The sequence below is a fragment of the Lissotriton vulgaris genome, chromosome 7, assembly GCF_964263255.1.
Source record: "Lissotriton vulgaris chromosome 7, aLisVul1.2, whole genome shotgun sequence".
Taxonomy (NCBI): Eukaryota; Metazoa; Chordata; class Amphibia; order Caudata; family Salamandridae; genus Lissotriton; species Lissotriton vulgaris.
This window is the reverse complement of record NC_141695.1, coordinates 1,074,420,406-1,074,432,858: the sequence shown is the minus strand read 5'-3', so window position 1 is coordinate 1,074,432,858 and position 12,453 is coordinate 1,074,420,406. Positions and strand designations below refer to the sequence as shown.

The window sequence follows — 12,453 nt, the reverse complement described above, 5'->3', positions numbered from 1 at the left end:
GAAGATTCCTAAGTAGTATTGATGCACCAGATGTGTCTACATTTTTGTCTACATTGAATTAAAAAAATACATAATGTGCAATAAGTAATGACATTTCAAATATGTAGAAATGTCTTGTTTGGCTGCACAGTGAGCTACAAATCACATTCTGTGAAAATCTAATATGATTATGTTTTGTATGATTTTTGAAATATCACAATTGAGAGATTATAATTTACAATCAAACTTCTGTAAGGACTTTCATTATTAGTCTTGTGAAACACTTAGAAAATGAGACAAAACAATTTAGCGGAATACCTAACAAACAGTACAGGACACCACTGCTTATACAACAAAAATGTTATTGAAATCCATAAGCAAAGTGGAAATATTCACATTTAAACTGCAAATGCCAATTTTCTCACTTCTGTATAAAGGTTCTTCTATTGGTGGATGGGAGGGAAGTCCAGGCAAACAGATCTTTTACCTTTTGTAAGAATAGACTAATTGACAAAATAGCACTGCCTGAAAAGCAATCACAAATTCCTGATATTCTTCTGCAGTGTGCACCTGAAGAATATTTTCTCTCAGTTTTGATGGTAATATAAGGTCATACATTTGGATTATAGCAATTATTCATTAGCAGGTGCTTTACAATGACAAAGCAGATATCTTCTAAAAAATGCTGGTCAATATCACAGCACAGTTTGCACATAATTAACATTCTATAATGTATGCATAGGTGTAATTTAAAATACCTCTTATTAAAAGCAAGCCCTACCTTGATCAAAAGGTTTGCTTGGGTTCCAACTTCTGAGATAATCTTCCTATAATAAAATAAAACAAATATGTTACAATTTTATATTGCTACATTTCAACATATATCTGTCTAAAAAAATAAAATAATTGACAGTAAAGTCATAACAGGTCTTGAAATGATATTAAAAGCTATTTTCTTGACATCAGAACAATGTACACATTTGATGTAGAGATTGTGTATGGGTGGTATTTCATTTGCATGCACTATTTCAAGTGATTCGATTTGCAGCCATCAAAAGTTTGATACTGTGGTTCTTCATCTACAATTGGTATACGTTTTTGATTGGTTGGAGATTCACAACAAAATCTCAGGAGTGCACCTGTAAATCTTCTACAGCAGCAGAGCTCAAGGAGCACTCCAATTTGCTTCTACTAGGTGAACAAGTAAATTGTGCATATAAATGCTTTCATATCAGATTGGAGCGACAGGATTTTAACTCAGCAAACAAAGATAAATCATTTCTATCTTAGAAATGTAGGAATCCATTTACCCTCCAACCTGATAGAAAGAGGGCAGCCTAAAATATTGATCAGATAATCTAGAAAAAAGCACATTTTACCTCTAGAGAAATATTACTCACTTGAAATGAAAAGGATAGAAACAGTTTGCGTTACTAGTAAAGGGCGGTGCAGCAATGAAATCAAGAAATATATTTAATTCAACATTAGTTTTTTGCACTAAAGAGAGGGACCAGTTTGAGAGTTGATTAGAGTGAAGCACATAGCCAACCAGGATCTAGATTGCTGTTATTGGAAGGGGCCTGCCAAGGATTACCATCTCCACCTTTACAATTAAACCAGAGGATGGAGGGTAGCCCTCCTGTGACCCTCAAAAATCTGAAATTGTGTTTGTGGACGGCCCAATTGCAGGTCATTAATGATTGGGCATTTACAATGGAGAAGGAACCTTCAACAAATGAAGACAGGAGATGAACCCCGTGGATACCCCCATTGGCTGTACAGGGCAGCTAGGGGGAAGCAACTGCTAAGTCCAATCAACTGGTGGTGAAGTTATGGCGGGAGGTGCCGAGATCAATGGGCTGGATGAGGCAGGTGATGCTTGAGACACCAATATGGGAATCCACCCTGCTAACATGACTGAAGCATGTGGAGGACCTCAAAACGTGGAACTTGCTAGAAATCGCAAAAGTGGCAAAGGTCTGAAGGGAGGAAGATGTGATTCTGATTCCAGAACTTCATTCACAATTCAAGCTGATCAGGGGCCAATATCTCCGATATCAACAGGTGAAACATAGCCTATTGGGATATAGGGACCTCCTCCGCGATATTGAGGAAACGCCTCTGGAGTATCATGTATTAGGGCCCCACTCAATAAGCACGCAGTCTTGCACAAGCATAGCTGGCCTCCTTTGGATGGTCTATGAAGAAATGGGAGTGTGACTTGGGGAGACTGGAGGACGACACCTGGGTGAGGCCTGCAGATACCCCAGAGAGGTAGCTATCCAAGGGGAATTTCGGTTGGTACAGTGGAAGCTATTCCATATTCAATACTGCAGGAGAACCCGCTTCCAGAAGAGGGGGAAGATAGACAGCAACCAGTGCCTCAGGGTATGTGTCGACAGAGAGGGACCTTGAGCGACACCTTGTGGGAATGCAGAGGATACTGGGAGATGGTGAGAGGCAGGATACCTTCAGTCCAAGATTGTTACCGAACGCTAACTCCCCAATTTGTAACTGTGGGTCTCTGGGGGGAGCCGACATTGGACAGGTATTCACACCTTTTTTGCAATGTGATCTTGATGGTGGTTAGGGGGCATATAGTGCAATAAATGACCTCAAACATGAACTGGTGCATGAGGGCGGAAGAGGAAGTCTACCAACCTAGAGCGTGCCCGTATACATTTGTGAGGGTATGGGGCCCATGGAAAGTGACGAGGTGTCTTGGAACAGGATAAGTCATGGGGAGGGTTAAGGTGGGCAGCGAGGCATTTCCTACAGTGGGTCCCCAGGCGGGTGATTAGATGAGTGAGTTTGAAGAGGTCACAGGACTCTGTTACGAATAGCCATGGTGGCTGCACTGAAGTTAAACACACAGCCTAACAAATGTAACCATGAAAATACCCAATTCTCACCATGAAATATTGCACCAACAACGGTCCATAATATATGTGACAGCTCTTTAAGTCCATCAAAAGGATTCAAATACAGAGAGGTTCATATACCTTGCACACATTTCAGTAACATTAAGACCAAAAACACAATATACACAGTCCAGTGCACATGACTCTACATACTTAAATAGAGCATTCCCAAAAGTGAGTAAAGCCAGCAGCGTGCTTCACCCTGCCCGCTCTATAAGGGCAGGGTGTCTTCTTCATGGTGGCAGCAGTGCTCCCCATTGGTTTTCCATTGTTGGGAGCCCAGAGATGGTATCCTGGAGCCCACATCCTTGTGTTGGGTAGGCTAGACTGCACTCCCCCATTTTCTTACTGTGTCAGCCCCTCACATCGACGCTTGCACCCTGGCCGACCCATGGGGTAATTTGAGGAAGAGGCGGCGGAGCCCCAAGCAATTCGGCCTCCTGGCCTACTGGCCTAGAAAGGGTGCATTTTGTATGGAGCTATTTCTACTGGCTCTCTTAACCAACTTTTCACATGGTCTTTGTATCCGTTATCTCTCTCTTCCTTCTGTGGTAGAGCCTCTAGATCTTCTCTTAACTTATCCTTCGGGGATGCAAGGGGGCCAGCCTCTTTTTCCCTCGGAGAGACCCAGTGGTCCTGGGGTCAATGTTGAAAAGGGGGTGGAAAATCTAGAAGCCAGGCACCCAAAGCCAATCCCAGGGTGCCACATCACCTCTCCACCCCGGTCCCAATCCTCCTATGCAGCATGCTGGACGAGTTCAAGATGGAGCCATCCAGAGGTCAATGGTCACATCTCCTCTGGGAGCCTCAGAGACACCTCTCACTGACATCAGTGCAAGGACCTTTCCTACCAAAACTTCAAAGAAGAGCCACCTCCTGTATCAACTACAGGGGTCTGGGCTTCCTCATGTGTTCAGTGGGCCTGTGCTGCCCAAGCGCTTGTATAGTGTGACAGCTAATTAACAGAGGCAGATTTTCTTCCCCACCCATTCCTCCTCAGAAGCTGAAGGAAGCATAGTTAATTACAACTGTTGCATGGCTAAACACTTATACGGTCCTAAAGGCGAGACCTATTGGCTATGCCAATGCTTGCTTAGCATGCCAGGGATCATTTCTAATCCCAATCCAACCCTGCGCTCTACCATCCCCAGCTGCGCTTACTGTAAGCTTTTATTGGATTTTGATGCAAGGGGGCGGGGAGTGTATGACACACATCAGAAACACGCGGTCCTCTTTTCTGAAGCTCACCCCTCTAGCTGTTATCAACCCACTCTGGTTTCCTACTAACAAACCATGAGTGATTGTTACAGGAGAAGAGGGGCATTCGAGGGGGCGCTGCTGCTTAGGCCCCGGGCATAACGTGTACATCAGCAAACTTCAGATGGGTTAAAGAGTTGCTCCCACCATCCTCGTTTCTGTGAGCATCTCCTTCCAAAGTGTGTGTGTTTAATGCTGGGGAGGGGTCAGCAGGGGGAAGGGTGCCTATGAACGAAAGGTCGGTGTGCAGACAAGATGTGTACACAAACTCGTTGAATTTGCACAACGGCGCTCGGCTCGGATGCGAGTTAAGAGCATCACCTTCAGGCTATTTCTAGGCCGTGTTTAGATTCATGATGAAGCCGTCCTCCTCCAGCATCGGTTTGTGAACTTCTGGATTTAGGAAGTACTTTCTGAACTCCTAAGCAGCTAGAAGTGTTCTTTAGCCACGTGTATGTAGCTTGCACACAAAGCAACTCTGAAACTAAAATAACAACAATGCACATTTCTTACTGCTCCACTTGTACCTTGTTTAATTGGTCTTGTTGTTCTTTGATTTTTTATTGGATGTTTTATGTGTTGTCGATCTAATATTTGCAGTTTGTGTCTCCCATATCATGCAGGTAAGCTTGTACCCACCCAGAAATGTATTATTTATGTACTTGTGCAAAATGCCCTGTGTGGATTGAACCATGTGTCTCCTCTTACCGGTCACTCTGCCTTCCCAAGTCCCTCCACCAACCCTCCTGACCTGGGGAATCTCTGAACTCTTTAATGAAAATTGACTTTCTGTCCTTGGTTCAATGGAGTGGCTTGTCGCTGACCCAGGCGTCGTACATGGGTTTCCCCGGGGACTTGGGGGTGCGCATGGCAGCCACAAGTATTGGGAGGGCGGTCAGTGCGGGTGAGCCTGAGCGATCAAGGGCAGGATGACCAGAGACAGAGTGCGGCAGGAAGGTGGTCAGCGCAGGTGGGCCTGAGGGATCAAGGTCAGGACCACAGTACGGCAGGGGCAGGCAGCAACAGCAGGTGGTCAGCGCGGATGAGCCCGAGGCGTCAAGGGCAGGATGACAAGGGACAAAGTGCTTCAGAAGCAGGCAGCAACGGCGGGTGTCGGCGCGGGTGAGCCTGAGGGGTCAAGGGCAGGATGACAAGGACAAAGTGTGGCAGGAGGGTGGTGAGCACTGGTGCGCCCGAGGGGTCAAGGGCAGGATGACCAGGGATGGGGTGCAGCAGGAGGGTGAGCCAAGAGATCAAGGCATGACCAAGGACAGAGTGCGTCAGGAGGGTGGTCAGCGTGGGTGAGCCCGAGGGATCAAGGCCAGGACCAGAGTGCAACAGGAGCAGGCAGCAACAGCGGGTGAGTCCCGGGAGAGAAAGGGCAGGATGAGGTGGGTTAGGATAGTGCTGACCAAGCAACACTACAGCATGTGGTCTCAATTACCTCCTTACACTGGAGCAGCGCCCGTGCACCTTAGCGGGCCTGCACCTTCCACAAGCACTAACTCATCTCCCTGGGGTCTTCACTCCAGTAGTTCACCCCCGCTTGGTCCAACAGCTCGAGCTATCGATCACTCATGGAAGAGCGAGGGATCATGAACTTTTTCCCCCTTTGAGCAGCACTGCGATTGTTTATATCCATCCCTCAACATACAGGGAGCTGTGCGTGTGTCCCAGCTGCAGCAGAAGAGCGCTCAGGTTTCAAACGGGGAAGGGACTTGCACAGCATTTCCCTTGCGGGAGCGAGCAGGGGCGCCATCTGTTTTGCGATAATTGCAAGCAGATGGTGCTGCTGCTACTCCCGCAAGGGAAACGCCAAACATGCACGAGTCCATAGAGAGCAGTGCAAAACATGCACGAGTTCGAACAAAAGTGCTGAGTGATTCCAAGAGGTCCCTCTAAGCAGCACTTGCGCGCTGCGTAGGCGAGACTTTAAAAAAATGCTTAGAGATTCTGCTAATCGAGGACCCATTTGCCTTCAAACTGCAGTGGACGTACATTTATAAATAATTATGTATCAGAAAAAAATCGCAATCTCCTCTTTTAAAAACTACAAATAGTTTGTGTTTCTATAAAGACATACCTTTTATTATTAAAAGCAAAATATCTTATATCGGTAACGTTCTTAATACTTACATCAAAACTCTAATATTTTAAATGGAGTTTCTAAAAATAATGTTCTATGTAATCAATAAAGTTTCTACCCAGACAGCTGTCTAAAAAACACCTTAGCGACAACAGGCATGTACCGCTCCTATCTGCACTGATCTAGATGAAAGACGGACCATTAAACTAGTTACATTTTACTTCATTTATAAAAATTTAAAGTGGCCATGTTGATGTGCAAATCTTCGTTAGCATTAGAAAAAAAAAAGAGTTTGTAGTTAAGTGTGCAGTATTACTTATTTCAAATAATACTTCAAATGGCCAAACTATAACTGATATTATGAATGCAATTTGAAATACAGTGTAATTAGGTATTTTCTTTGTTTTGTAACCAACTTGTATTTACATACTTTTTAATCATTGTAATAAAAGAATATTTTAAATAGCTTCTTCACTGTGCAATATCATGTCACGCATGATGCGATTGATGTCTAAATCGAAAATACTAGGATGGCTGCCTTTATTGTCTGTTCAAAAGAACAAAGTTTGTGGTTCCGGTCTAGGCCTTCAGTGGCAAGACTCTACGCAGAATCAACTTCCAGCACATGTTCATCGCAAAAAGTGGGAAGGAAAGTATTTTACAAAACTGAAGTAGTGTCCCACTTTACCTTGGAGGATGCCCTGAAGAAACAAAGTAAATCCTTTAGATGTCAGTGGCTTAATTTGCCGGCCTTCCCCACTAAAAATTATCACTTACTAAATTGATTTCAGTATAGGGGTGGCTAGAATTTAAACAAGCATTTGCAATGCAATAGGACTCGCATTTACGCGAGACCTATTGCATTGCAGGCGGGCGGCTGGGCGGGGGGGCAGGGGGGCACGAACAACAGGAGTGCTGGGGGGGAGAAGGCATGGCAGAAAATACTACTCGAAGTAAAGGGGCCAGTAGCCATGTAAGGATGCAAATGACGACATGGCCGTCGTAGGGAGGGACTAACAGGCCTATAAACCAATGCAAGGCAGCATTTAGTAAAGAACAAAGACATAAGCCAATGAAAAAGATGGGCAGGGGAGTGGGCGTGGCTTCTCTCCCATACTAAACTGCCCGCTGGCTCAGGGCTCGACCTAAAAATGAACATGGTCAAGTACCAGGCTTCAATTTTGGTGTTATTTAGAATTGATTAGCCGATTACGGAACTAATGTTAAAAAACTAGTGTTTAAACATAAAATAAATTGATGGCTTTACTTCATGGTTACTATACACCCTGTAAACAAAGTTTACTTTTTAATACAAATTCATGAGTCCCATAATAAAAGTATAGCAAATATAGCTTACATTAAGTGATGCACAAACCAAAAAATACAAATTGCTGTATAATAAAATAGAGACAACATATTGAGAAAGTGTATTTCTAAGGTTTGCTAGAAAGTTCTAACAAAAAAAAACAGTTTTTGTTCATCAAACTGCTAAATGTATGCTATAACTGAACAGACTGCTGTTTACATTTCCTGGGTACATAAATATTGTACGAAGACAGTTCACCTACTGAAATTTTTATATTGATTTCATGGTTGCAAATATAGTTTGAATAAACAATACACCAATTCCTGTGCTCTAATTCTGGTCCATTGCCTGCCCTGAATAACTCTTATCTGTCTCCCCAAGGCATATGCCATTTTTTTGTATATAAAAAAGTGAGATGCTGACCCCAATCAAATAAACTGTAATTGGGAATACATACACGTTCCTTACTTGGACCTATTTTATTAGACGACAATAAAAGTATGTCATGATTTTATACAATAGGTATGTCCTTTGGTTTTAATTAGAGATAGATACTGACCTTGAAAGCTAGTGTTAGCATAGCTGTTCAACATTTGATTAAAACTATGATACAAATAAATGGAAAAATGAGGCATAACTGCTAATCTGAGCAATGTGATATGTAATAAAAGGGGTTTGCTTGTGTGATTTCTGTGATATAAAATGTTTTGACACAAAGTGAGATAAACAATGGAGAAATCAAAAACATACCTCAACTTCCTGTAAATGAAAGCATTTTAAAAGAAAAAATAATCTTAATGTATGACATAAGTAAATGAAAAGTTCCTTAACATTTTAAAATACTTTCTACAACTAACTGATTGGTAGTTTGTTAAACACACCAAATATTAGCAATACTTTTAGTAATAACAGAACATATGTCATGTGCTCTAATGTGTAAGGCAGTAATGCACTACAATGGCAATGTGAACTTCTCTACACTTTAAGTGTAAAAGAAAAGTAATGGAAACAGGTTCAATGCAGTGGCATCAGGGTAGTAGTAAAACACATTTAGAAGGGCAAATCAGTTTAGCGGTGAAGGAGGTAGATACATCCATGTATTGCTATATCGATGTAGTTACCGTTAAGAAAGTAACACATAAACATATTAGGGCAACCCCTCTACATTGATAGCACAACTTAGACACAGCACTCCATCATAACAATAACAATAACAAAAAAGGAGTCAACCACTATATCCTCAGGATTGACAACAGCAATACAGCTATTTATTTGGACAAATATTATAGTGTCGATACTTTCAAAAATATGTTTTAGAAAACATTTAGCTGTGTTTCAATATTTACATTATTATTCATATTAATAAAAGCAAAACCCAATAATTAAAAATGTTAAGTTAAAACAACACGCGGATGGTTATCTTGTAATTCCTGTCAATACAAAGAGCAGAACAACTGTTTGAATAAATATGTGTTTTTGTAAATTTATAAGTAACTTTATATATTCTCCAAACGTAAAGAAATATATGTATATGTAAAAATAGTGCATGAAATGCAAAAGTGTTTTCATTTGATTACAATGCTATTTACTCTCACCATTTGTGTTGAGGTAACATTTTGCTACGCTTGGTTCTAGAGCCAATTGCATGATTACCAGATTATGAATCTGGTAATTTACTGCTGCAACGTCACAGGAGTGGGAAAGAGAGGGGCTGTTTCTCCCTGCTGTAACATTACAAGGGAGAGTGCTGGTTTCCCCTGATCTAATTGTGACTTTTTTTTAATCAAAGTTGATCTCAGACCCACACTGACAGAAAAAAGTTCAAACCCTTGTGAACACTACTCTCAGAGACACTGTGTAGTGCCTGTGTTGCTATCCGTGCCCTGGTGATCAGAGAACAAAAAGAAGTGCCAGTACTGAAAACATTTATTCAATGATTGAACTCATCATCCACATCAAGAAAAATAATTCGAGATAGGGTATTGCTACTTTGTCGCAATTTTATTTTATACAAATTAAACAGTCTTTACAAAATTTATCTTTTCATAAAAAAGAGAAGCATTGGAAAAATGTGAAAAATACAGGACACATCAAGCTACTTTCTATAGAAACTTCAAACATCCCAAGACCTCAATCATATCACAATCAAAAAGCATTCACCTCATTCATACCTCAATCAGACATACCACATACTACTGTTACAGTGAACAGAAAATACAAACTGGATCTGCACAAATTATACGATAATTTAGTACAATTCTTAGAATACAGTACATTCCAATAGATTGTTGAATTTTGTACCCTTAATTAAAAATTAATACACTGATGGGTAATGTACAAAAGATGGTAAGGAGTCTGGGAGTAGTAATAACTCCTGGATGCTAAAGCAGACCAGTAGAGAAATGGCCTACGCGTTTCAAATCCCCTTCTATTCGTGAGGGATTCTCATCAGGGCCTCAAACACACCCAATAGGCAACAAATCGATCCTATAGGGGTGGGAACCGAAAAGGCTTCTCTCAGATAACAAGACCTCTTATGGGGCAAGTCAAACCGCCAAAGGCAAAAGGAGATTAGACGTCGGCGTGTTAAATGGGAAAGATCTCCGTCGCCGTTGGGGGGGCAACATCAACACATATACGCTGTATCGCGGGTGTTGCAGAGTATATCTTTCGAAAAGATTGAGCATCGGAGTGTTTAGCGGGAGTCCTCTCCGTAGCGATACAGAGAGGACTCCCGCTAAACACTCCGATGCTCAATCTTTTCTAAAGATATACTCCGCAACACCCGCGACCCAGCGGATATGTGTTGATGTTGCCCCCCCAAAGGCGACGGAGATCTTTCCCGTTTAACACGCCGACGTTGAATCTCCTTTTGCATTTGGCGGTTTGACTTGCCCCATAAGAGGTCTTGTTATCTGAGAGAAGCCTTTTCGGTTCCCACCCCTATAGGATCGATTTGTTGCCTATTGGGTGTGTTTGAGGCCCTGATGAGAATCCCTCACAAATAGAAGGGTATTTGAAACGCGTAGGCCATTTCTCTACTGGTCTGCTTTAGCATCCAGGAGTTATTACTACTCCCAGACTCCTTACCATCTTTTGTACATTACCCATCAGTGTATTAATCTTTAATGAAGGGTACAAAATTCAACAATCTATTGGAATGTACTGTATTCTAAGAATTGTACTAAATTATCGTATAATTTGTGCAGATCCAGTTTGTATTTTCTGTTCACTGTAACAGTAGTATGTGGTATGTCTGATTGAGGTATGAATGAGGTGAATGCTTTTTGATTGTGATATGATTGAGGTCTTGGGATGTTTGAAGTTTCTATTGAATGTAGCTTGATGTGTCCTGTATTTTTCTAATTTTTCCAATGCTTCTCTTTTTTATGAAAAGATAAATTTTGTAAAGACTGTTTAATTTGTATAAAATAAAATTGCGACAAAGTAGCAATACCCTATCTCGAATTATTTTTCTTGATGTGGATGATGAGTTCAATCATTGAATAAATGTGATCAGTATTGGCACTTCTTTTTGTTATTTGGTATACAGGCGCAGCCTTGTTGATTAGAGCCAACCCTATTTTTGTTTTCACATGCTGGTGATCAGAGAGCAGAGCTTTGGTAGGGTAGAGGGCAGGAGGGAAGGCACAGAGGTTGGTGGGTTTGGGTAGCAGGAAGACGTTTTTGTGAATATTTAAAGGAGAGAGTTGAAGAGAGTGTGGTGTGGGTCGGTGGGTGTCAATGTACCATTTTCGTTTTAATTTAATTTGGAGTAGGAGGTTAAATGCTTAAGGGTAAAGAGGTGATAAACTTAAAAGAGTGTGGCAGAATAGGAGCTCTTTTTATCAACTTGTGTGTGGGCAACTTGCAATTGCAGAGGGTGCACAGTGTAGGTGTTAGGAGTCCATGTTCTTTTTATATATTTGGCCACGAGGAGAAGGTATTGAAGAGAGATTGATATGGGTGAGTGAAAGGACACCAGGTCTTTTACCATTTTGGCAGGGGGAGTCTAACCAGAGAGGGTGGGGGAGTTGAGTGGCAGAAGGCAAGGTATTTTTGTATATATTTGCTATAGGGGATGTAATAGTGAGAGTGATGTGGGACACTTTAAGGTCATCAGGTATCTCTTGCAATGGTCAGGGTGCAGTTGTATGGGTTGCAGCATACCAGATTTAATAAAGGGTAGAGGGCACAAGCCGGTGCTGTCGAGTGTTGTATGGCTCCTCCATGATTCCAGTGGCATTAAATGGAGGGGCTCGCCTTAACATAAAATAATAGATTGATAACCATGAATAAAGGGAATGTTTTTCACTGTGAGGTACTGAGTGACAAAAGCAGCTTGAGCCTTGCTCTTGTTAATATGATGTCACTTCGAACCCCCTCAATGAAAAACATCCTTGTTATCATTTACCAATCAATAAGTTTTTTTTCCATAGAAGTTCATGGACTGGAACATTTTGGAGCAGAATGGGAAGACCACAAATCATCATTTTGCAGGCAAGTGTTCTTTATTCTTAAAGTACTTTGTGTAAAATATCAAAACAAAATAACTTTTGGGGTTTGGAGAGTGTGCATGTTGCTTTTTTATGTTCTTTGACAGATTTGTTTTTAGGTTTGCCATATGACAGGCGTTCTCTGGTAGGGGTGTTTGGAAAGATACAGGAGTGTAGTGTTAATTCCATATTATTTTCAGTACCTAAAGCTTTTGTAAGAAAATGAGGCTTAGGGGGTTTCCTCTTGATAATAACCCAAATCCAACTGTTTATTGTTAGTTGACTAAATTCCCTTGAAAGTCATTTTTTAGCCCTTTTGCTAACCTTGATGTGAAAATATATAATAAAAATGCATAGGAATGCACAGAAACAGTATCAGGAAAACGTTAAATCAGTTTTTGTTTAAAA

General features: G+C 41.5%; 1 protein-coding gene across 1 annotated transcript in view; it reads right to left on the bottom strand.

Moving 5' to 3' along the window:
* The window catches only part of SPOCK1 (SPARC (osteonectin), cwcv and kazal like domains proteoglycan 1), a 2,113,319-nt gene that overhangs the window by 1,513,002 nt on the left and 587,864 nt on the right, over positions 1 to 12,453 (bottom strand). The window contains exon 3 of the mRNA XM_086931522.1: positions 761 to 806. Within this exon, the coding sequence (XP_086787648.1) occupies positions 761 to 806 (46 nt within the window). The remainder of the gene's footprint in view (positions 1 to 760; positions 807 to 12,453) is intronic.